At 35.6% G+C, this 25,263-nt stretch overlaps 1 protein-coding gene across 1 annotated transcript in view; it reads right to left on the bottom strand.

The window, feature by feature from the left end:
* ASCC3 (activating signal cointegrator 1 complex subunit 3) overlaps positions 1–25,263 on the bottom strand; it is a 261,017-nt gene that overhangs the window by 9,570 nt on the left and 226,184 nt on the right. Inside the window, 1 exon segment of the mRNA XM_033054769.1 lies at positions 12,935–13,159. Within this exon segment, the coding sequence (XP_032910660.1) occupies positions 12,935–13,159 (225 nt within the window).

Genomic DNA, 25,263 nt, shown 5'->3' with positions numbered 1-25,263 from the left:
AACAGCATGTGGTTAATGTTTAACGTACAGTGATTTCTATGTCTTAACATAGGAATTTATTTAAACCTCTATTGATAGCAGTTAGGCACCTTTGGAATTAACCTTGAAAAAAGATGAATTAAATCCTCTGTCATTGTCACCAGTTCTTATTCTTGAAAAAGTAATTTACACAATGGTTTTGGGGGTGAGAACTGAAGGTAGAATCTTTTCCTTACAAATAACTGCTCTTTGACATAACCCAACTCAGAATGAAGGGGGGAAAAAAAATCTCAACATTTACTGTAAAAGAAAATGTTACAGTTAATGGGAGTATTTATTTCTATTTTGACACGAGTGCTTTCTCAGAATTACATAATTATTAAAAAATCCTTGAACTATTTAAGAACACCACCAATATATTTATATTTGTTCAAAAATTAATACTAATGTAATTTACCAGTAGCAATTATTATTTCCATTTGAACTAAGGACTTAAAAAACCCCTGGAATTGGACTAGATAAAAGAAGTAAAATTTAGCTTAATAGCGCATTTGAGGTTTTGTTCAACACTTTGTTTCAACACAAAGTTGAAATCTTGAAGAAAGCTTACAAAATAGCTTATATTTTACCTATGGTGAGTAAAAGTGATAAGAAACAAAATGGATTTCACCCTTCGCATTATAAACAGTTGACTGTCGTGAGAATGAGGGATATTTGGCTGTCTCTTCTTTGGCATTTCTCTCCTGATACTGAAAAGCTTTCCCAAAGTACACAGAACAAACAAGCAAACAAAACCCCCCTATCCAGCTAAAGTGCTAAAAATCATCCTGCATTCCATGTCTCATGAATTTCTGTTCCATTTCTAATTCCCATGTTTTGACAATATAAATAAGAGGTATACTGTTAGTACCATTTTGCACTGCAAATGGCCCTATGGACATGAAAAAATGGTTCTGCTTGCTTTTTTGCAGTTTGTTTGGTTAGTCTGAAAGTAAATTTAAGAGTTCTTCCAAGGGAAAAAGGACCAAATATGAATTTTTGGTTTCAACTTTTTTAATAGTAAATGAAGCTATTTGGATATAAAGTATACTTTTCATCCTGTCTACAGAACTTTCAAAGAATTATGATGATTTATAGAAGCATTTCAGCTGGTGAAAAAAATGATGCTGTAATATATAAGTTGTCTTGCTTATTTTGTTGTTCAATAACGTTAAGATCACAATAAAGTGTGGGTCCTCATATTAAAAAACTCTAATTCATATTAGAGTAGAAAATCATATGTTTAACAGTAGTTAGCCATGGAGGGAATTTAATAATTGATTAAAATACTAGAAAATAGTGGGTTTTTTTTTTAAGAAAGCAAGGAACATTGATATATTGAATCTGGTATATTGAACAGTTTCAACACCTTTTTAAATACCATCTTGGTGTTAGGGGGGCTGTAGTTTGATTTTAGGACTAGGCTTCAGATGTGTCCACATTTTTCTTGTAAACACAAATTATATTGTTTGATACTTACTTAGGCAGCAGATACCTGCACCATTTTAACTTATTTTCCAGCCACTAGTGTAATGAGGAGAAGCTGTGTAAGTCTTTACATTTAATCAAATGTTTTACAGACAAACAAAAGGCAGCATTTACTTAAGGCAAACTAAACAGTGAAATCTTCTTTAAACAAAGGAGTTGTTTACACACGCAGAGCTATTTCAATTAAATTACACTGATTCTGGAGAAATACTGACTTTAAAGACACAAGTTAGTTTCACTCCTGGCCGAGTCACACAGTTTATTTTAGCAGTTTACAATGCAATTTCAACAGGTTTTTTTTTTTCCAGATTGAGGTGATAAGATCAGTGACACTTAGAAAAATATTTGAAGTGTTACCCTGTATTATACAAATGTTGTCAAATTTCTCATAAATTGTGGATAAAGGGCCTTTCAGCTAATAATGATCCAGATTTAATATTCAATTTTTTGGAGGAAGAGTCACAGCACCCTGAAACTCTCTAACATTCCTAGTGACCCTAGAACCAGTATCTCACAACACAACATTACTGGTTTCCATTTTCTGTCTTTCACTTGGCTTGCCAAAATGATTTCCATGTAGAATTGTTTCCACTGAATAGAAAATAAAAATATGCTAGAAATCACATTTGAAAGCAGCGGCTTTGTGGCCTGCAGATGTATATGTGGTTCACATGACATTTACTCACATATGGAGGGAATCGTTCTCAGCATCAGACTGGTGTGATTCTTTGAAACTTACCAGGTGTGTTGTTCTTTACCTGATTTCACATTTTGAAGTATATTGAAGACTACCTATAAAGTACAGTCTGTGTTTCTGAACAGTTGTGTGTTGCTGAGGCACTCTGGTATCTGCCTACTGGTCTCCACTACCTGATTCTTGTTCTTTTCTGCTATTTTGACAACCTGAAACATCATGTTCCCCAGTGATGATACTGCTGTACATATATGAAGAACAATGGGTGCACAGATATCCTGCATTTTTCACGAGCGACAAGAATACAGTAAGTTGTATTTTTAGACAGCATGAAGCAGTGATATTTCATAGAATGCTTCTGAAGATGCACACGTAACACTGTTTACATTTTTTAAAAAAATCTTTCCCTCTCCCTCCTTTTAAACAGATGTTTGAAAAGGGAAAAAGGAGAGTGAAGATGTATGAGAAAGATAAAAACTAAAACAAGCTATACTTTGAAATTCACTGGAGGATCCTTTCACACAGAAAATCTCCTAGAAATTGATAGGGGCCTACAGATAGATATCCCGTAGGGAGTAAGGAAAGCCTGTGTGTGTGAGACTCTGTGTTCCACATTGTTACAATGAATCCACATGGCAAATCCTCTTTTCCTCCTTATTTTCTGCTTCTTCACCCATAGAATTTATTCACAGCATCTCTATCTGGATGTGAAATCCAAGACAGTGACATTGTGAAAAAGTCAGAACAATGGTAAAGTTGGCCTGTTTCATCTGCTACCTTGGAAACGTCCACACATTTCATTTTCCTCTAAGTGTAAAACACAGAGATGCTTGATACTTAAATGGTTACTGAAATTCCTATAAATACTCAAGGTAATAAATTGAGCCATTCCCCATCTCCAAGTGTAAATATAAGCAACTAAACAAAGAATATAATACAAATCACAAAAAGATTAAAGTATTTAATATTTATGTTATCTGATGAATAATGCATTTAGTCCCTCTAGTTTGTCTAGTTGCTACCTGTTTAGTTTGTTGTTATTTTTAACCAGTATAATTTCATAGAAACTTGTGACTTTTTAAGCCCTTATTTTGCAAAGTAGTAAATAAATTCTAAATATCTTACAGCTGGTAAGATTGGAACAGATTAAGAATATCTTTCTAAATTGGGAAATGGCACCAATTGGTTACCTGCCTTTCTAGCCTAAGAATTTAAATCAAAACAGGATAATTTCATCATGGAGAAAAACTTAAAAGAAGAGTGAGTGCAAAAAAGTGAAACAGGAAACAGTAAAGATGCTTTAACTACAGGAAAAAAAAAAAAAAACAACCCACGTATTTTTTGGTAAACCAACAAATTAAATAATAAAAAACCAAACCAAAACCAACAAAACCCCTCTAAGCCCACCACTTTTTAACCTAAAGTAGAATAAATGTGGTAAATAGATGGAGTCAAGGGAATTATTGGTTGTTATAATAGAAAATATGTTTACCATCTTCCTTTTTGGGGCCCCTTCTGTGCTTAGGAGAATAAAAGCAGATGCCTATACTGAGATGTGTTTTCATGAAAGATTCAGGCAATAGCTCTTAAGCCTTCCAAGTGTCATACTTGGACAGTTACAGAGTAATAACAGCAATTAGTGACACCTCCTTTACATTTTGTCTGTTACTATCAAAACCAGTTAGGTTTGTGCCAATGTGGGAAGAAATGACCTATTAACCATGGCAGGGGCAGCATAAAAATGCTGATGATCAACAGCTCACTGATGTAGTTATGGCAAAAAGCTTTCATTCTGATGGTATTTGGAATTGAGTATCAAAATGTTTGAATCAAAATGCTGTGAATGCTGTCATCATTCCAGGAGTGCATTAAGACAAAACCTTCAGCATCTATGATCAAGTTTTCATTTATTTTCAGGAGCAGCAGCTGCTTATCCTTAGGTACGGAATGATTTAAACTGATCAAACTGTACCTTTCTGGTCTTAACATGAAGCTGAAATTTAACAGTCTGTCTCTTTCTAGCCAAAGTTATTACTGATGCTTGGAATTTAAATTACGATTTATAATTCCCTAGTTTGAGGAGAAGCAAAGATGGAGGCAGGATGTGGAAGATGTGAGTGTGTGGCATACTCACTGATAGTAAAACATTGCTTTTCTCTGGTGTTATTAAGCACTCCCTAGATGCGCTCAAAATAAATTGGGATACTAAATTGTTCCACAGTGAACATACCCCACCCCCCACCCCCAGGCATTTAGGAGATTTTTCAGGCTACTAAAATATCCCAATTGCTAAATTCTTTATTCTGGAGACTTTTTATAAAGTTTTTATAAACACTCATTTTGGTATTACTTTCACATTCTTCATTTGAAAGTAAGGTACTCTGGATCACTCTTGTATGACTGGGTAGGTGGCAGGGGACCAGACTAAAACTAGCAGAATTTCTGATCTACCCAAATGACTTAGATAGCTTTTTCCTTTAAGATAAGCTATTGAAGTGTTAAAAGTGATACAGCTTGCATCTCATTAACAGAGACTGCATACTGCTTAGAATAATTTCTTCTTCTTTTTGAAGTCACCTATCATATAACTCTGAATATACTAAGCATTTTGGTTTAAATCCTGTAAACATAAATGTTAGTATTTTGGGGGATAAATTATATTTAAGGAAAATGTCAATGAAGCTATAATGTTAACTGCTCTGGATACAAGAACAAGCTAAAGAAATGTAAGAAATGTCATTCCAGTTGAGAATTACACCTGTGACTACTGAGCTAGCAGTAGAGTTTCTACAGTGATGCCATTGGTGGCAATGACTTCGTGGATGGGAGCTGAAACTTCAGGTGTACTCAGTTACATGGCTCTAATTTATCTACTCTGAATAAATTAATCTTATTTTTTATGTCAGTGCTTCACAGACTATGACACTTTCTTCAGTGCTTTTATTAATGAATTTGAAGTTTAGTCTAGGACTAAATTTCAGTTTAAATCCATAGATCTGTTAAAATCATTAGAATTGTGCCTACATACAGCTGTTTAGGACTACAGAATTTGTGTGACAAATATTTATAGATAGTAGACAAAAGGGTGTGCATTTTACATATTTGTCTAAAAACTATGAATTCAGAATAATAATAATTTTTGCACATGCTTCAAACATAGGAAGCCTTCCAATATAGGATTATACTATGATCCACGTGTGACTTGATATTCTGCTAATACACACATAATATTTTTTCAGATGTTAAAGTATGCCATGTACTTTAAGTTTCATGTTTTTATATAAATGACTATGCTGCTTCAATTACATATCTCAGAAACAGCAACTGACTTGAAAAGTTGGAATTTATTTGAAGAAGTATTACAGAGACTTTAAGGTTATTACCTTTGGTACATTATATATCAGTAAAACAGGTATCTACAGAACCTTTGAAATTCAGAGGTCTAGTCTAGAATTACTTTTTAGAAATGTTTTAATCTGGGGAGGGGGAGGAATTCTTTCAGATCAATTAAATCACGCTTGCACAACTGTGTAGTTTCAACCCACAGACTTCCCCCTCCTTGTACTTCATCAGAGATATAGTGAATAAGTTGTAATTAATCCTATTCAGGAGGCACTCCTTTTACACTGCCCTCTGTATCCTACTTCACTTTTTTTACAAGCATATTCAGTCCCCTCTTCCATATGCTCTGCTACCCCAAATGAGAGACTAATTCTTCCTTCTCCCATCATCATAAAGGTCTCATTGATGTATGCAAATTACAACCTTCCTAGCTGCTTCGTAAGATCTCTATCTCTGTATTCATCCTTTAGCCTCCATAGTAACATTATTGGTATTTTCAGAACCAGGTAAAGGACAAACCATTTACTGTCTACATTTAGTAGAATGCAACCCTTGGGTTCCTACTGATTTCTTTTTAATAGTATTACAGAAATAAAAGCAGCTACAGAGTATGATACCAGCAATGTAAACTTGGTAGGTCATAACCCAACATTCAGATCTCATTGAGTCCCAATAGTCAATTTATCTTCAAATTGATAACTAATAAATTGATATTCTCTACTATACCAGTGAACTGTAAAAAGAACAAAATGTTTTTGATAAGAATCTCTTTGCAATAAATCCCAATTTCCTAACATAAACAATGTCTTAAAGCAGGTATTTGTTTCAAATATTACAGAAACCTACCAAAACCACTAAAGATACACAGCATCTATTGCATAATGAATCTGTCCTCTCTACAGTTTAAAGCCAGTTTCAAAGTGGGAATGTAATATTTTGTCAATAATTAAAATTTTTAGACTGCATTCACAAGAATCCTTTTCAACAGCAACAGTTATTCCCAGTAACTTTCTCCTGAACTTTTAGCCCCTTAAGGTTAGCATTCAGGAAGCTCAGCTGCTGTCTAACAAACTTAATTAATCAAAAAGTCATTTCCGAGCTGTAACTATGAGTAAAAGTGCTTCAAGTGTGCTAGCAAGCCTACAAGTTAATCAAAATGCTAATGCAGTACAAATTAAAGTTGTGATTAACATTTCACAGTAGCTGCTTAAGTGAATTGATCACACAAATGGGTTAAGCATTACTCATTTCCTCCAGCCCCAACTGGGAAAAGGTTTGTCATGGGTGGGGGAGGGATTATGCACAAGCAGCACCAAATCATCATTAAAGTTTCACCAAGATGCTTCCATACACCAGATCACTGATTATCCAGCAAAACTCCAACTCTGCAAAGGCAACCCTCCCTTGTCCCACATATATACCTACACAATACAAGCAGGCAGCATTTCCAGCCCAGCATGTCCAGGTACTTTCCCTACCAAGTGATCCATTGATGTTTGGTATCTATAAGTGAGCATTGCCACACAGTATAAGCACTACAAGATTTTTTGATTATTCTATTATTTCCACACTCCTAATGTGGAATAATAGCCATACAGCCATGAAAGCAGCCAGTATTTAAATAAAATTGCAAACACTGTGCTATCACTGAAATATTACTGCATACACAGAGAATATGTGTAGCATCTCAAGAGATGTGGCCTCTGCTCTTCACTTGTTTCTGAGTAATCCTCTGCATTCTCAAGTTAATTCGATTCTCTTCCCTTCGTTCAGTAAAACTGCCCATTTATTTATAGTTGCCAATGCAACCATTACACAAAATCTCTTTCCCTGGACACTTCTGGACAAATCTTACTTACACAACTGTAAAATAGCCTTTCCTGTAACTCCCACCACCTACCAGCAAGCAGTTGGCACACCTGCACTACCAACAGGCAATATACCAGCTCACACCACTCTTAGTGTGGATCTTTAAGAACTTCTCCACTTCTTCATAAGCAGAAAAACAAAAGATCCCTTGGGACCTCCAAATCAATAGTTATAGTGGCTGTTATGAACTGAGGAGGTTTGGGAGGATAAGAAGTAGAGAACCATAGGATATTCTCTTTCTTTGAGTCCCAAAATGGCTACATGGGCTCCTTTGTCTTTATGCGGCCAGAAGTACAGTAATTTCACGATTATAAGCTGCACCATTTTGACTAAAATTTTGGTCCGAACCCAAAGTGCGGCTTATAATCAGGTGCGGCTTATATACGGACAAAGAACAAAAAGTTGCTGTTTTAGTTTGGAGGACAGGTGTCTGCTGAGAAAGGCAGGAACTTCTCTTTGAAATGGAGAATGTAAACCCCCTCCCTCCAAATTACTATAATTTTGAAATCAAGGGGCTTTCAGGCAAAAATACGGGAATTAGGAATAACAGTTATTTTCTAGGGAAATTAAAATAGAAATACAGTACTACAAAGAAACAAACTCCAAACCCTGACAAAGTTAGAGTACAACGTGACACCTTGTCAGGGTGTTGGTAGCAGTTTGATTAAATGGTGGTTGCAGTTCTCCTGCAGTGACAGATGTGATTCAGTTGGAGCAGAAGGTGCAGTTTCCCTCCGGAGGTCCAGTGGTGATGTGGAGAAATCTGGTTTTCCTCTGGAGTCCAGTGGAGAAAGGGGCTCCCTTAGTGTCCCAAAACCTCTGTTTTTATCTTGGTAAGAAATGTTGGGCTCTTCCCCCTGGCTGGAGCAACTTCCAATGTGATGCAGTAATTTTATCAGTCACACAGTGGGACTCAATGGCCATTAGCAGAAAATGACTCCCTGGAGGAAGGATGGGTTGTGAAAAGATAAAGAACAATGCCCCGCCTGTTTTCAATGGATGGCCCGTTAGCAGATTATCTGCCGTTGAGATAAGGATCACTGCCCCCACCCTCAACAGATGGTGATAGAATAGATACCTTTTATCACACTCTGTATTGTAACGTGCGGCTTATAATCAGGTGCGGTTCATGTACGGACAAAGAATGAAAAGTTGCTGGCACTCGGAAGTGCGGCTTATACTCAGTGAAATTTTGTAGTACTTTTGTGTACTACTGCTCCTTCTGAGGAGTCAGCACCACCCACCCAGTACAGTCTGCAGTTTAGCAAAGTAAGTACATAAGCCAGCTCTTAGCTGAATTGGGCAGCATATTTGTGCAATATTTGACAACTCTGAACTTGTACCACAAAGATGATTCTCATAAGAACTATAGCAAAGGTTGCAGTTTAAATGGCCAGAAACAAGTTTCACTGTTTTAGAATGGCTAAAGCAGTGTTATGCACATCACCATCTAGCTAAGGAAACACAGTGCTTAGCCCAAAGTGCATTTTTCTTTCCTGTTAAAATTAGATTCTCCAAAGGAGTAACGTGATGGGGAAAGACAGTGCACCAGTGATAGCATTACAAGGTCCTTGTTACAGGGACAGACACGTTTCCCATGCAGAGTAGTCTCTCTTCTGCAGTTTGGAATCTGTTTTCATGTCCACCTTCTCTCAATGCCCAGCTATCCTACTGAGATGTGTTTAACACATCCAAAGGTAAACACTTCTCAAAGGTTAGGGCTGAGCTCCATGGCAGTTCTACTCCTGGCAATTTTAAAATATTTTATCAACGATTATACTACAAGTGGAGGCTTGTGGCCAATTCCAATGCAAAGCCAGCAACTGTCACATTATTTCTGAGAAGAGACTGCCCTGCTGAATCCCAGAGTGATGGTATTACTGCCTCAATTATCCATTTCAATTAATGCAAATATAGGCAATAGTCTTAGAACAGCAGAATAAGAACTGATTCCTGAATACACAGTCACAAAATATAAGGCTTGACAAAGGAAGCAAAAAAAGAGATTAGTTTCATGTATTCTTAAATAAGATATGAAAAAAGGTGGAGTATTGTCTTTACAATAATAATTATATCTTATAAAAATGTTAGAAAAGTAATTTCATTAGAATTTTTTTTATTTAATGCCCCTTCTCCTGAAAGAAACTGAGAAATTTTTGATTTTGAGAAGCACCATCTTAATGACAACTCAGGCTTTTCTCAGTAAAAATAACATAGAGTTCTAGGCTTGATGAGAATATATTGTCTATTGTAACTGTACTAGAGGTATCTGGGGCAAATAAAAATCAAATGAGTTGGCCAAGGTCACACAGGAAGTTGTAGCCATTTTTTTGAGCCATGGGAACCTGTGCTTTATCTGAGAGCCTGCCACTGATAACAACTAGATTTTAACTTGAGGTTTTCAGTGTAGAGCAGGGGCCTTCTTCAGCCTAGTCAATGCCTCAGTGACCATTCATTACAGAGATGGGAGTGGGAGCAGATAGACATTCACATTCCAAAAGATTATATACTGCTATTCCCCATACTTCTGCAATAAAAGATTCTGCATTTCATCTTGGGTGTATATTAAGACTAAATTTTATCTTGCTATATAATGAATTCCACATATATCTAACAAATGCCAACCATAGAAAAACTGTAACAGAATATATTTCTTCCATATTTTAATGCTAAAAATTACATTCCTCTATTAAGCCAGCACTGTAACGCCTCAAATTCTGTCAAATTAATTATTTCATTGTAAGTATAAACAAGAGAATTCTAATGTAAAGCCAAAACTTTTAAGATATCAAAAAAAAATTATTGAAGAGTTGTTGCATAATTTTTTCATTAAAGGGTAATGGAATCTTACCTGGCATCCAGCAGCTACATTTACCTATGTAATGCTGTTAACATGGTTTTCTGCTGGACCAGTAACAATACTCAGCCTGAAATCAATAGCAATGAAACGCCCAGAAGATGGAGGAATGGAAGGAGAATGAAACATGTAGGATAGGAAAGTAGCCATTGGAGGGAAGGCTGATTCAGGTGAAAGACACCACAGAGAACTGGAGAAGTTTAATATTCTCTGATGGAAAGAGGCTTGCTTACATATCATGGCTAGAGATGGGAAATCTGCACTACAGGGGACCTGAGATAAAGGCATGCTGTATAACCACCTATAAAAGCTCTTTGAAAGATCTTTTTTCTTGTAACAGAAAAGCAATGCTGATATGAAAAGTCTGTTATTCACGTACCCGCCAGCAAAAATAACAGTTTATGTTCAGGTCACAATTTGAAGGTTAGCTATACAATCTCAACACCAAAATAATTCGTAAATAAATAAAAATTCAATGTAACTCAAAAACCAATTCCCATCTCACTGCTGTATTTAACGTTTGATGATGCACGAGCGTGTGTTCACACACACAGAGACCAGCATCCACTGAATCTGTTCATCAATGGATCCTTCCATGCTTCAGTTCCTTTTCTCATAACTAACATCTTTTTTTCTACCTCTGCTGACCCAGAGTTCATCAGCAGGTCAGTGCTAAGGAAAAAGGTAAAAACCAGTATTGAAAGTGTAACCCTGTCTATTGCTTAGATTCTGGGAACTTTAACCTCCGTTTGGAAAGCGTGACTAATAAGATGGAACCAATAATCTCCTGAGAGATGTAAACCATGTGCCAACATTAAAATACAAAGTACTTGCATGGTTTTTTTTTTTTTTTAAAGTTTGTTTTAAGATGACTGTATGTATAACATTATGTAGAAGTTAACTGAAGGTTGGAGTGCCAAGGCACAGTATGGAATGGTATTTTTCTGAACTCTACTTCAGCTTAAAGGAACTTTTGAATATTTTGGAATTTTTTTCCTAAGTGATTATTGTTTCTGAAATACATATGATGCAGTAGCAGGATTAAGAAAATAATTAAGAAAAATTAAGAAATTAAAATTAAGAAAATTTCTTAGCAAAACAGAACAAAATAATTACTGAAAATAATATTTAATTTAAAATTTCCCCAAATATGTAATTAACTCCTCATGCTTATTCAACAAACATCTAACTGAACTTTAAGTATGTGATTTCTTTGGAACAAAGGTGAATTTTCTCACTTGAGCAAGTGATGCTTTTCTCTGTTATTAACTGAATGTATGGCATAGCTGTTTCTACACTTTCAGAACCATGATTTTATTGATTAGAAATATTTGAAACAGACTAGCATCCAAGCACTGCTGGTTGCCAAGATTAGGACTGTGTAGCAGTAACATCTGAGTGTTATTTGCTTCTTACATTCCCTAATTTCAGTTTTTATTAATTTGATGTTTTAAGTATTTTAAGCTTGTTTTTATTAGTGTAAGTTTGAGCCTTATCCAAATTGCTGGACTGAATTGCACACAATATTTTCTGTCTGGAGCACTAATTAATAGTTTCTCAGAGCAGTTTTACAAACTGCCAGGCTTAACACAATGATGTTTGCAGTTACCGTATTGCCAACAGGCTTCAAACAAGAGCAAAGCTTCTGTCTCATAGCTGACAAACAGATCACTGAGTACATTAAAATTTGAGCAAACAAAAACTGTAGGCAGAAAGAAGTACTGGCTCTATTTTACAGATACTGAACTCAGAAACATAAAAAGAACAGTTTGTTGAAGGCTGCCTGATCTTCAAGAATCTGTGACTGAGTCCTTGGGCAGTACTGCTAAAGAGAATTCTTCTTGCCAGGAGACTCAGAGGGTTGGCTGTCTCCTGAGACAGCTAGGCTCACCTTTCCTGCTCTGACTGAGCTTTTCAGACATGGCAGCACTCTATCCTAAACTCTAATTGCTGCTTTAAAATTCTTTTGAGGTGACAGCTGTGCATGTGATTGCTTGTTACCAGTACTCTCTCTCCATGGTCACTTTAGTTTCTGTGGGCTGCAACTGCAGTACAACTGTAAAAATTCACAGGTCTCCAGGGTGAGTTTAAAATCCGCATTTAAAAACGTGCTCTTTGCCTCTGTGATCTTTGACTTTGACTCTGTCCCTTCTTGGGACACAGAAGATGTATCTTTAATTACTTAGAGGAGCTTAGGGACAACCCCCGGATCTCACCCCAATCAGATTTCAAAACACATTTTATTTGTGCTTGGGAGTGACTAGAGTGCTTTTGGGTGCTAGAAAAGTGGAAGTACTCAGGGGAGACAGGTTCCTGGGCATCAGCATAACAATCTGCAGGGACCACAGCCATGCCAGAATGACTCATACAACTTTGCACAATACAAAGATAGAAAGCTGTTGCAAAGAAAGCAGAGGCAATAGATTGCCATCTATATGGCAATAGATGCCTACAGTCAGAGCACCACTGTCTTTTACTTCAAGTTTGTTTACCTCCAGTTCTGTAAAGTGGGAACCATTGTGGGCATCCAGTTCCTCCCTAAACAAGTGGTACCAGCTCTCCACAAGATTGCTAGACATCTTTGGATTCTTCTATATTCCAAATATGACACCACTCTAACAAACAGTAAACCAACAAAAGTTATATACTGAAATGCATCACAATACCTGGCATATTCTGATTGCTTGGTCCAGCACTGTCTTTGTATCTGTTGCATAATCTGGACAAGGCAGCATGGCATGACTGAAGTGGGCTTGCAGCAAGAGGTGTGTTTTTGTGTGTGAGCTGTCAAATGAATGGGGATTGACTTCAATTGGAAGGTGTTTGGCCAGTTCACTGTTCATCTGATCTTCATTGTGTCTCACAGGCAGATCTGTGTACTCATCAGCATTCTTTAAAAAAAAAAAAAAAAAAGGTAATTAACTTCAGAATAACTATTACTGCTTAATGAGGCATTAAAAGTATATGCATTTAATTTACCATAGATTTCAACACAAAAATGGTAGCATTTAAATGTTTAGAAAGTGTACTTATTTATCAAAATCACATATGGGAAAACAATAACTAATATAATATCCTCAAATATTGACACACTTACAGATTTTAAACTTTTTTCTTTCACATCGCCTATGCTAACATTAGAGAAGAGAAAAATAAATGCAATGAAAGAAATATATTCATTGGATGGATTCAGTAGTAGATGACCCAAAGATATCCTACCTCACTGACTCACAAAAACATTGTAAGGTTAGTTATAAAGCAGTCAAAAACTCATATTTTCAATTTTCAGGTTTAAAATTTTTCTCTTGGTATTTAAAACCAGTGGCTTTGAAATAGCTCTGATATGGTTCTTTTCAAATATTTTTTTCAATATTTTGAGCAGTCAGTGTCTAAGCAACTGATGATGAGTGATTAAAACAAAGCAAAATTCTAAGTAGGTGGCGAAAATGTTCTCTGTGTTCCAGAGTGGGACTGATGCTATTCATGCCAAAATGAAATCTGTGCAAGAACTTTCTCACTGTTGCAAAAAGAAGCCGCCCACCATGTAATCTAAATGTTGTTATAAGTAGCAACATCATAGTGGCTGAAAAGAGTAAGTACAACTGTTTTGGTCTCCCAGGCAGAGATGTCGATTCTCCTGCTTGGGAAATCCACTGTCTTTGAAAAAAAGAAACTTCCTAAGAACTATAATTTAGGCTAAAGAGTCAGTTTTGTGACTTAATTGGCAATTTTTGCCTCCACAAAATCTTCTTGTGCATTCTCTTGTGTGTACATATCATTTCGAGTGAGAATGATCTTTCTAAATAATAAAACTTGCAAGTAAGGTAAGAGTTTTATAATATGTGGTATCTTTTCCATCTGTAATTTAAGAGAGTGTATTTCTTTTGTCATAAAATAAAAAGTCATTTGGGGAGCCTGAAGGGCAATGTCTTCAAAACTACAGGCTTAGCAGAGACCATTAAATTAAAGTGTTCAGGGTTTTATATTCCTCTTAAACTATAGATTCAATATCTCGCATTTCAGTCTTCAATTTTGTCAGACTTCTTGCAAATCCATATTAATGAAATATTCACAACAGTAACCAGTGAAGAGTGAGGTAAAGAAAAATGCCAATTTTAGAACATCTAATTGAACTACCTAATTGACTTACAAAGAACCATATCCCCTCATTAATATCCTAAGACATGGAACCTTTTCTGACAATTCCTAAAAGAAGTTAGATAGCTGGTTTTTACTTTCTTGAAAACTGATAGCACAAAATTTTCTATTTGCTTTACTGGTGCAAGAAATCTATGTCTAAACTGTGATATCAGTGTAAAAGGAATGGTAACCACCAGACAATTTAAGGTTTGGAAAGCAAATCAGAATGCCATTAATTTATTTCATATCTCAACTGCAGATTAGAAGTGAAGACTGAATAAAGACAACTGCTGCTTAATCCTGGATGTCTCTGCTAGATCTCTTGTGAAAACTGTGGTCATTTATTCTCTGAACCTAAGGTCACAATCTTTTTAAGCCCTATAGAAGGCTGCATGTTTGCTTCACTCTTTTTATTTAACTGGCTTCTCCTTCAAAGATATTTTAAAGAATATTTACCAAGGAGATTTTTTACTTAGTTTTCCTTTGCAGTTTAAAGTAGCAGAAAGAAGGAGGATCAGCCAAGTCAGTTCAGACCAATTTGTACCCCTGAAAATGCATTTTCCCGGGTTCTTCCCCAGCACATGTTTTATTTACATCCAAAACACTCCTCTTATTTTAAACAACTTACCTACTTAATTTCCTGTTTGTGATCATTGACTGTAAGTAAGTGAGGTTCATTTTCTTATCTGCATCATGTAGGTAATTAAAGGAAATTGAGAATGGGTAGTGAAGCTTTTATACAACTGAGAATGAAGCTGAATGGAGGGCACTGAGGTCAGCAGAGTCCATTATATTTTCATGTGAGAGGCTGGTGTGTCTGCCCTGTCCTTGTTTGCTTAGTGTAGGCTGGACAGACTACTAACTGCAAATCTGTTTCTCTGATTTGCCCAGCTGTCCTTGAATAAAGACATCTTCCATTGCAAAATGTTAAATGACAGTGATTGACAACTTTGTGATGAACTCTGCTTGTAACCCCCTGCTACTGTTTTCAGGTTGCATAAGAAAAGACAGAATAAAGAAACATCCTTTGTAATCACCTCAAATGGGCCCTGCTGTTCACTCAATATTTTTTCATTTTATCTTTCCTTTTCATTGCAAATCTCAATCTGTTCTGTAAAGGCTGTAGCTTCAAGTATGCCACACAATATATAATATATATTGTTTTAGTATATAATATCTGAACACCATTCTTACTTCCATGGGTGAGGAAACTGATCAAACTACATATCAATCATTAATCTTCATTCTAAAGTCAAAAACTTAATACAAGCTTCACAGTTAAACCACAAAACACTGTTGTGCATTTTTCACTTTCCCTTTTTTCTCCTCTTAAATCAGAGCTGTTGCAGTCCTTGTACAAATAATAGGTTTACAAACACCTACATAGTTAAGCATAACTTGGTGTATACCAGGAGATAACCAGGAATTTTAGCTACAGGTCCTGCAACTGTGCATTTGGTAGTCATGTCACATCTCTCACTCCTACATTTCTGTGATGGACTTTCCCAATAATGTCTCCTTTTGGGCATTAGAGACTGCTGCATCATTTCAAGGGTGTAGGAGTCATCTCAGACTTACATTTCAGCCTGCATGCGATATAGGCTGGTCATATAGGAGACAGTAACTTGCACTGCTGCTGAGAAATGTCACACACAGACCTGCATAAATTTGACAGTTACATTTTACAGGGCCAAAGGGCTATTCTGGTAATTGAATTCTGTTTCCTGCATAACAGCAGCCACAGAATCATCTTAAAATCTTGTCTACATCATGCTCCAAATATGCAGCTTACCATCACCCTTTATTTGAACTCTTAGAAGAGTCCTAAAAGGAAACACCTCATACTATTTTAAAATGTATCTTTTGCAGTTTTGTGGTACTATCAGGCATTAAGAGTCAGACCAAACTAAAATTTAAATAAGGTATCCAACATCGTATTGTGCTCTGCAGAGCCTATAGGGTACCACCCCCCCTCCCCCGATTTTCTTTCTACCCACAAAAAGTGTAAGTTTGGCCGAAATTACTGATTTATAGTGAGAGCTGAGCTATACACTTATACCACGTTTAGATCTTCTAAAATACTTTAAATCTCGAGTAAATGCATCTTGCCACTTTGTCTACAGGAGAGAAGAGGATACTTGTGGACCACAGACAGAAATGGAATCAAGGTGAGCTACTAAAGCAAACTTGAATATTTTAAGTTCAGTCATGGGAACAGTAAAACTTAGAAAGTTAATGAGTTCTAGACTTTAAAGAGCAGTTGATTAATTTGTAACAATGAGGGTCTAAACCAAACCAAAAATAGTTTCTCACATTCCAGAGTTGAACCAGTAGTCTTTTCTTTAGCAATGCTATTGAAACTGCCTTAGAATTGACTGACTGTCTGTATGTTCTTTTCCTTTATATAGATACTGTGAACCCAATCAGATTTTCAACTTTAATAAGCTTGCAATATACATTTCTCTCTTTCAAGAGTCTGATGACAAAAGAAACAAGGGAAAAGCATTTTAAGAACATTTTGCTATAAAAATAAACAGTTTTAAAGCTAAAGCATAATAAAATCTTGCAGCAGACCAGTACTAAAATTAAATACTAACATAAAAAAGGAGAAAAGACAAGAATCATTTTTAGCTAGTACTGTAATTACATTCTCTTTACCTGAAACTTGATTTAAATTACATAAACTTCTCTAATGGTCTAAGTACATGCTGAAGGACTGCAAATATCACACATTTGTGAGTAGAAGGAATAAGCTACAGTAAATAAATGTGGGTGGTCTTCTACAGCTGTTCTGCAATTAATACTAATAATGCATTATGAATTTTTACTTCTCTCCTGCCAGAAGTACAATGGTATGCCAACTTATTTTCCCAAGTGAAAACAGCATATTTTGATCTTTGGAAAACTGGATAGGCGAATATAAGCTCCACAGTAATATTATTATATAACTGGCTTTTGTCTTTTGATCTATTGTACAAAGTGATACAGAGTACTGTAGTGCAGCATCCAGGCCTGCCATATTGTGCCACACTGTATAGGAAACAACTGGAATATAAAATTTGAAGCAACCTGTACTTGTCCTCATTTAGGTAATACCTACTTACCCCCAATACAGGATAGAGAAAAGAAGCATGAGCAAAATAGAGAGAAAACAAGGACTGATAGTTTGTGAGTAGATAGGTAACATCTGACTTACAACAGATTCACAAATTCTAATTTTTTCTTTGAGGATACTTGAGCTTCTGTACTTAAACCATTTGGAATTATTTCCAATTATATATATAAATATATATATACACACACATATATCTCCACTTATGTGCTGACAGAAATCTCATTTGATCCTGTTACCTGTATCATAAGGAAAATTAAAAAGTTAACTAAACTTTTAACTAAACTGGTTAACTAAGGCTCCCAAGCTAATTTTCCTTTGCTCATTATTTTCCCAAGAGAAAAAGACCATATTACATGACAAAGGAATGGCACAACTGTATACTACAAACATTATTTAAATTAACCAACATATCGATAGTATATTTTATTATCACATTTTTGAGTATGAGTTTGACTTATAAGGAAAGACATTACATTCACACAGATGTATCCTGACAGGCAGCTAGAAGATAATCAAGCTTACATTTATATTCAGAAAACTAATAAAGGTAAGGAAGCGTGCTTTAAAAAAGAGGGGAAAAACCCTAAAAAAAACAAACCCAAGCCTAACTTAAAGGTGGTTTTTCAGCTCATACCAAAAAGTAATGTAGATTGAGAAACAGAATTGGAGAAGTACTTGCTAGAATTACTGCTCTGAAAAGCTTACCCTTGTTAGTGATTCATTATAAACTCCTATTTTAAGGAATTTATTGGTACCCTCTAAATGTGTGCATTTTGCTCTCATTTTTATAAGACATAATTTAAACTTCCAAATGCTTGGGTGTTTTCTTTACTCTTAGATATGAAAGATCTATGACAATATTCCAGTTAAAAGACACTTACAAGCATATGTTACTAGTTACAAGTTTTAAGAACAAACATGACGTGTTTTCAAAATTCATATTATAGACTAAAAGGGGAAAAAAATCCATTTCTGTCAGTTCACTTGGTTTTACTCATGTAAAAATAAACTTTTAAGACAAACTTTGCAGAAGAAATGCTCCAGCTTTTCAGGGCAGGCTGGCAGGCTCTGCTAAACTGCAGAGCAGACTGAGGCTTTGTAGAGATTTTAAAAAATGGCTAACATGGTTGAAAAGAAGATGACACTTTTCAGGCAAGATTAAAATATATTTGTTACATGATACTGTCATTCATCACAGACACATTCATCACAGTTTATAGATAAACTTCTTGTCTTCATATACTATACAACACCTTCCCATCAACTGCACGTGTGTGGCAGTGCCACCAAACTGCATCCAGCATATCAGAGCCACCCCTGCAGTGCATATGATAGAGAGCATTGTCCATGGACCAAGACCTGCTCAGTATCTTCTAAAACAAATAGAAACTTTTAATTTTTAAAAATCTAACTAGTGTTTAATGCACTTTTAAAAATAATAGATATATTAAAAAAAAAGAAGTATGAATTCAAAGTGTAACATTAACCCAATTAACTGGATAAGAGCTAAACAGTCAGGCTGGGCTACCTTGGGCTCTGTCTCTAGATTTAAGACTCAGCAGAGCAAACACTGGAAATTTCCAGTTGGACACGAGAAGTTGAAGAGAGAAAGTTGTAAAACCCATCAACATGCAATTATGCAAATCTATTATGTTTTAAACATTAATTTGTAACTATCATTGAGGATTTAAAATGGGCCCATTTCTGCCATGGGACCCACAAACACCGTTTATAAGAACATAAAAGTTAAAAATTCTTACCTTTCTTAATTCTCATGTTAGTGATCAGAGAAATTAATTATTAATTAATATATTATTATGTTAATATGCAATATATTGATTTATTCTCATAGTTCTAACTTTAAATAAACAAGTACTTGATTTTTACTTTTAAATAGCTGCATATGATAAACACCACAAATTTTACAATTACAGACATCATAAAAAGCACAACCTAGGGCAATGAAACAGTTGAGTGATCACTTAAAAACACCCTAAAGGGTTTAGATTTCACAAGTTCACCTCTTACTTAAAACATCCAAAGTACAAACTACTGATGACATTCCTGATGACCAGGGGTCAGGAGTCTGAAAGACCTTTGCCACCGCTCACAGAGCAATAGGAGGTCAGCAATATTAGCTACCAGTAGCAGAGAGTGACCTGGCAGATCTGGGAACTTCTAAACTACAAAGTTAAATTACAGACCTCTGCCTCAGCATGGAGTTGATAAAAGAATATGCAAGCATGCTAGTATACGCGAGAGGGAGGAGTATTATAATGTAACAATGATTTGACATGGGAAAGAAGTTCTTAGGACTTCTATACTAACTTGAAAGTTGATTTTCCTATTTTTTCCCTCTAGTTTCTTAAGCATATTAGAGAAGCTGAGTTTCAGTGTAGGGGAAGATACAGTAATAGATAATACAATCATTGTAATTGTCTTACTAAGTGTTAAAAAATATACTTCTAGAACCATTCTACTTCAGGAAATTTTCCTACTTAAGTTACATATGTTACTAAAATATTACAACAAGGAAAAGAATTCATGATTTTAAGTCCTACCTCTCATATACCATATTCCATAAAAGTTATAATAACAGTCATAATTCAGCGTTACTTTTTCTGGCCAATCCTAATAAAACCAGTTCTAAAAATACATTTTCCCTGAATGTATAGGTACTTTCATAGTGTTAAGACTGTACAACTTTCATAGATGTGGCTTTAGTTTGCTCTTAGGTTTTTCAGTTAAATTATTGCTTGTAAGTATTCCTGTACTACACGCACAGTCTACGAAAAAATAAATGTGAAAGAAGACTAAATAAGGAGAAAAAAAGAGCAAACATTTGGTACTAAATACACATTATTCACCTAGAATAAGATACTTTGACCACAGCAAATAAACATAAACGGAATGGTATAAATTCAATTTATAAAGTGAATTTTCATAATGTGAGAGAATTACTACATTTTATTGCTGTAAATGGCATATTAGAGGTTTTGATCTCCAAAAAACCTTACTTTTCTGATTATTTCTCATGAGAATGCTTTGAACCTGCACATTTTGAGTGTGTAATCATTGCTCCATTTTTTAAATCTTAAAACCTAGATGGGGCAGTGACCCATTGCTTACTTTTCCCGTAATCTCAAGTCATATTATAGAAAAGATTTAAAATTGGTTTTGGCTGTACTGAAACTAATTGCAGTGCACTACTACAGAAAAAGCTTTTCAGTGCATGAACTCAGTAATTTGCTAACATGAAACTGGGAAAATCTCACTGAGTATACATTCAAAAGTCTCATAGTCATGAGAATTCAACTTCAGTCCCATTTGGACATCTGTCTGCATTTTGAAATTGAGTTTGGCTGAATCAGCTGGCCCAACTACTGACTGAGATGATGATAGCAATAAAAACTGGAACACCAAATCCTGGCACACAGTTTCCCTGGGAAAAGTGATCAGTCATTTTCCATCTTGGGCTTTGATCCTCCATTGGAATCTTCCAGTGCAGAGCCCAGACCCAGGAAAGAAGTTAACAGATCTCTGCATTACGTTAATGCCACTCTGCATGGAGACAGGAGTAAGCACTACTAATTCTTTATGTGAAATGGGGCCCCTACGTACTGTATATGTTAATGCAAGCTGTAAAAGTCCTGTGTGCTGAAAAACAGATTTCAAATCTGCTGACCTGTGGCAGGTCCTCTAGTGGGGAGTCACAAATGCACACTGCTGCATTTTTGTACTGGATTAAATTCTGGATCTACACTACTATGGGGCCAGAGACAAAAGGGAATAAAAAGTACACAGGCATGGATACCTGTCATCATGTGGTGAAATGAGTAGCAGCCTGTGTTCAAGAGAGGCTCAAGCCCAGAATATCAGAAGAACAATACAAACCGGCAGAAATACATGGGAAACTTGGAAGGTGCCTACATGCACAATGTCTTTTCAGCAAGCCAGTGCTACTGGTCTCACTCTGAGCACTTTTAAATGAAAATAGTTTAATATAATAATAAAAACCCACAACTCTAAGAGGAAATGACAGCTGTTGCAAGTAAATTTCAATAAGGGTAGTTCCCTGCTGATAAAAACTGGCATATCTCCATTCATTTCAGTGTAACTATGCGGATTAACATTGCCTGAAAATCTAACTAAACGTTTTGAGCAACTCTAGAGCTACAAGGAAATACATGGATGGAAGACACTGGTAATTACACTGGTGAGAAAGAAGGGTAATTACTGAGGAAACAAAAAAGTCAGTAAAGGAAAAATATATGAAGTCTGTTATACAAATAGACAACTTGAGAGTGTTCTGGGATGCTTGATTCGAGTTCTATCAACATTTCTGTTACAAATGACAACAGGCCTGATACCAAGAATAGCAAGGGAAAAATGCCCTTGTACCACAATGGACCTCAACAGGACATGCCGTTATCAAAGTAGGATGTACCATGCATTACTAAGGAAAATCTAACCTGTTTTCAATGGCAAGTGGTAATTTTTCTTGGTGATTGTCACTGCACACAAATTTGTGAGAACACTGCAAACTCAGTGTTCCTACACAGATATATACCATGTCTTGCCTACTAAATAAAGACATTAATCTAAAATATACTGTATGATCTGTATTTAAAAAAAAATGGAATGATAGCTGATGATTAAGAGAGTTGAAGATATTTTGCCTCTGGCATAAAGTTTTAAGAACTTCTTTTAAAAGACAAAGAAAACAGAGATTTTCAGGACCAGATGTCTAGGAAGATCCCATTTGGATTTGAGCTACTTAAATTTGCAATCATGTATTTATACATCTAACAGAGCTTCTGTTTCCCCTAGAATCTGAAAATTAACTAGCTTTGTAGCATCTTCCTTGATCTGCCACCCGTGCCCTGAGGATTAGAGACTCCACCTGAGCTTGTTTTACAAGCATAACAGAAAAAATTAATCTCTGCTGGCAGCGATCCCACTGGGATACTGATGAATAATGATATCCCTCTCTTGCTGCCCTCTCAGTCCACTAGAAAAGCCACTCTAACCCAGCAACGTGGAAACCGCTGAAACCATTCCAGCTGTGGATTAGCAGGCAGTCAAGCATCCATCTGTTCTGTGTGAATCAAGAGAAAGCAAACATGTATTCTTATAGCTAAAGAAGTATTAAAAATTAGCATCTTATATGATTGCATATAGTAAATATTAAGACAATCATATACAAAAGAAAAAATAACCTATTATCTACACCTCATGTTGTTTACAATTGCTTGTTGCCTTAAGCAATTGATAAACCAGTTGAAATTAATCTCCTTAACCTACAAAATACCATGCATTCAATGATTTCATGTGTTTAAGACATAATTTCCTAAAACTGCATGCATCAGTTGTACCTAAAAATCTTTTGACAAGAGACATGTATGCACCCCCTTTGTAAGCAAGCAAGGTGACATTCTGCCATGAGAAACACTTAAGGAGGGCTGTTGTGAGAAGAATTGTAGCCATTTTCTCACCCCATAAGGTGAGAGGAATAGACTTGAGATATTTTCTCTTTCTGAAAACAAGTAGTTTGAGTAATCTCTGCTGGCTTGCTACTCTTTTCCACTGGAAGACAGAAAGGAAAGGCAGTGGAAGTGGAAATGGGAATGTGGGCAACCCAATCAAATCGGTGATGTCTGATTTGACTCTTCCATGGAAAAAGGACAGTAGCCTACTAGAAATTAAAGAAAGCTGAATTTGAGCATTACCACAGAAAAAGGTACTTAAAAAAGTGCATACTTTCACAGTTTTCTCATACATCAATTCTAATACTTTGCTTGATGCCTGGCTTACATTTGTTAAGTTGCAGAGGTGAAGAAAATGTGAAACTTTGTTCTCTAAAAGCAACCTTCCTATTATACAAGAAATTTCCAAATATATATGCAATTTTTTCAAATGCTTCCCAATTTTTTCAAATGCTAAGGCTGTTCAGTAGCAAAAATCCTTCTGCAATTTCTTCTAACATTACAGGTAGCCTACCTAAGTAGCTGTGAAATTAAAGATCTTGTAAATATCAGGCGACAGGAGAGGCATATTTCTTAAATATTTCTAAATAGGAGAGGCTGATTTCTTAAAAGTTCATCTCAGATAATACATAACATCAACATTTAAAGTAAAATTCAATTTCTGAAGCTAGACAGGACCCCATCAGGAAAAAAAAAAAAAGAAAATGAGACAAAGAAAGAATCTAAATGCAAATAGGAAAATACAAGTGTCAGATACTTCATTAATGACTGATCAGTAATCCTCTTATGTTCTTTTTTTTTAACTACTATGCTAAAGGAACAATATATGCTGGATATTAATCTTGTATGATGTAATCATTTCAGCCAAACCAATCCTTATCCTGAAGTTTCTGTTCTAGCCAGAGAACAAGCTACAATGTCATCCTCTTTCTTAACAGTTTTACAAGCAATATCTTCTATGCTGACAGAGAAGAGTATTTTTGTGCCTTTAAACAGCAGTCTGTATGGCCCAGTTGGTGTCACTAAGTGAATTGTATTCTATGAAAAGAAAGTCATCAATATGATTGTTAACTGTTATAACTTGTAGTTCAACTGAAAAAAAAAATCTATCAAAAGGAAAAGGCATTACCTAGAAGCCAGCAAAGACAAAAGAACTGCAGGGTGCAGAAGGCCTAAATTTGCTTATCCTGCTTCAATTACAAATTGGGAGGAATAAAGCAGGTAGAAATTGAACTGACTTGCTAAAGACAAACTAAGTTTGTAAGACTTCCTGCTGGTGCATTTGGGACATGAGAACATACAGTTATTAAAGGAGTCTTACAGATTATAAAACATTCAGCTTTACCATAATAACAATGCTGTTGAGAACTTGAGTTCTGTTTCAACAAACACAAACATTATTTCAACAATTATATTTTGTATATTTGAAAATATACAGCCATATGACATGACTGTTGAAAAAAGCCATTTGATTTCCTGTATGAATAGTTTGCCAAGTAGTGGCTGCATGTACACAACTGTGCATAATTTGAAATCTTGCATGACAGTGTCTACAATTCCTACTGTCAAGCAGTAAGTAAAAGGAGTTTGTGCTAAAATAGACAAACAAAAAAGTGGTTCATGGTTGAGCTGCATGCAGCTTTGAGCAGTCAGCTAAACCAAGCTTGCTATCACTGAACTTGCTTCTACCATGGGCAAACACTGATTTGCCACAGATGGCAGCCAATGTTCACCTTTGCAAGTACCAGACCAGGACGGTACCTCTGTCTACCTGGCTCTCAGAATACTTTCTATTGGTATACATGAGTGTTTTGCTGCTGTAACCGCATCCTGTTAAAGGAATTTAGCTCCTCATTTTTTCTGAGAAATGGTTACTAAAGCAGGTGTTTGAAATGGGCATATAGTCTGAGGCTACTGCTTTCTACTACCACAGCTATATACACTTTCAAAAGTTTTTCCTTTGGATGGTGCATTGCAATCAAAGCAAATAAAAAAAAAACCCCAAAAAACAACAATTTAAAAACAAGCCCTATAGGTATCCAAGATAACAGTTCTTGTTTCATGGCCTTTGTCGTGGCAAATGTTTGTCAGAAGCATGTAGCTACAACTTTAAAATAGGTTTTAATTTAGTTTTTGTGAGTATTGGTTCAGTTAGTTTAGTTTTATTTTTGTTGGTTTGTTTGTTTGCTTTTTGAACTGGCATATAATGACAAATTAAATAAGAAGCTGGATGGGGAAAAAAGGAGATCTGTAA

The sequence above is a fragment of the Catharus ustulatus genome, chromosome 3, assembly GCF_009819885.2.
Source record: "Catharus ustulatus isolate bCatUst1 chromosome 3, bCatUst1.pri.v2, whole genome shotgun sequence".
Classification (NCBI taxonomy): Eukaryota; Metazoa; Chordata; class Aves; order Passeriformes; family Turdidae; genus Catharus; species Catharus ustulatus.
This window is presented reverse-complemented; position numbering and strand designations above follow the sequence as displayed.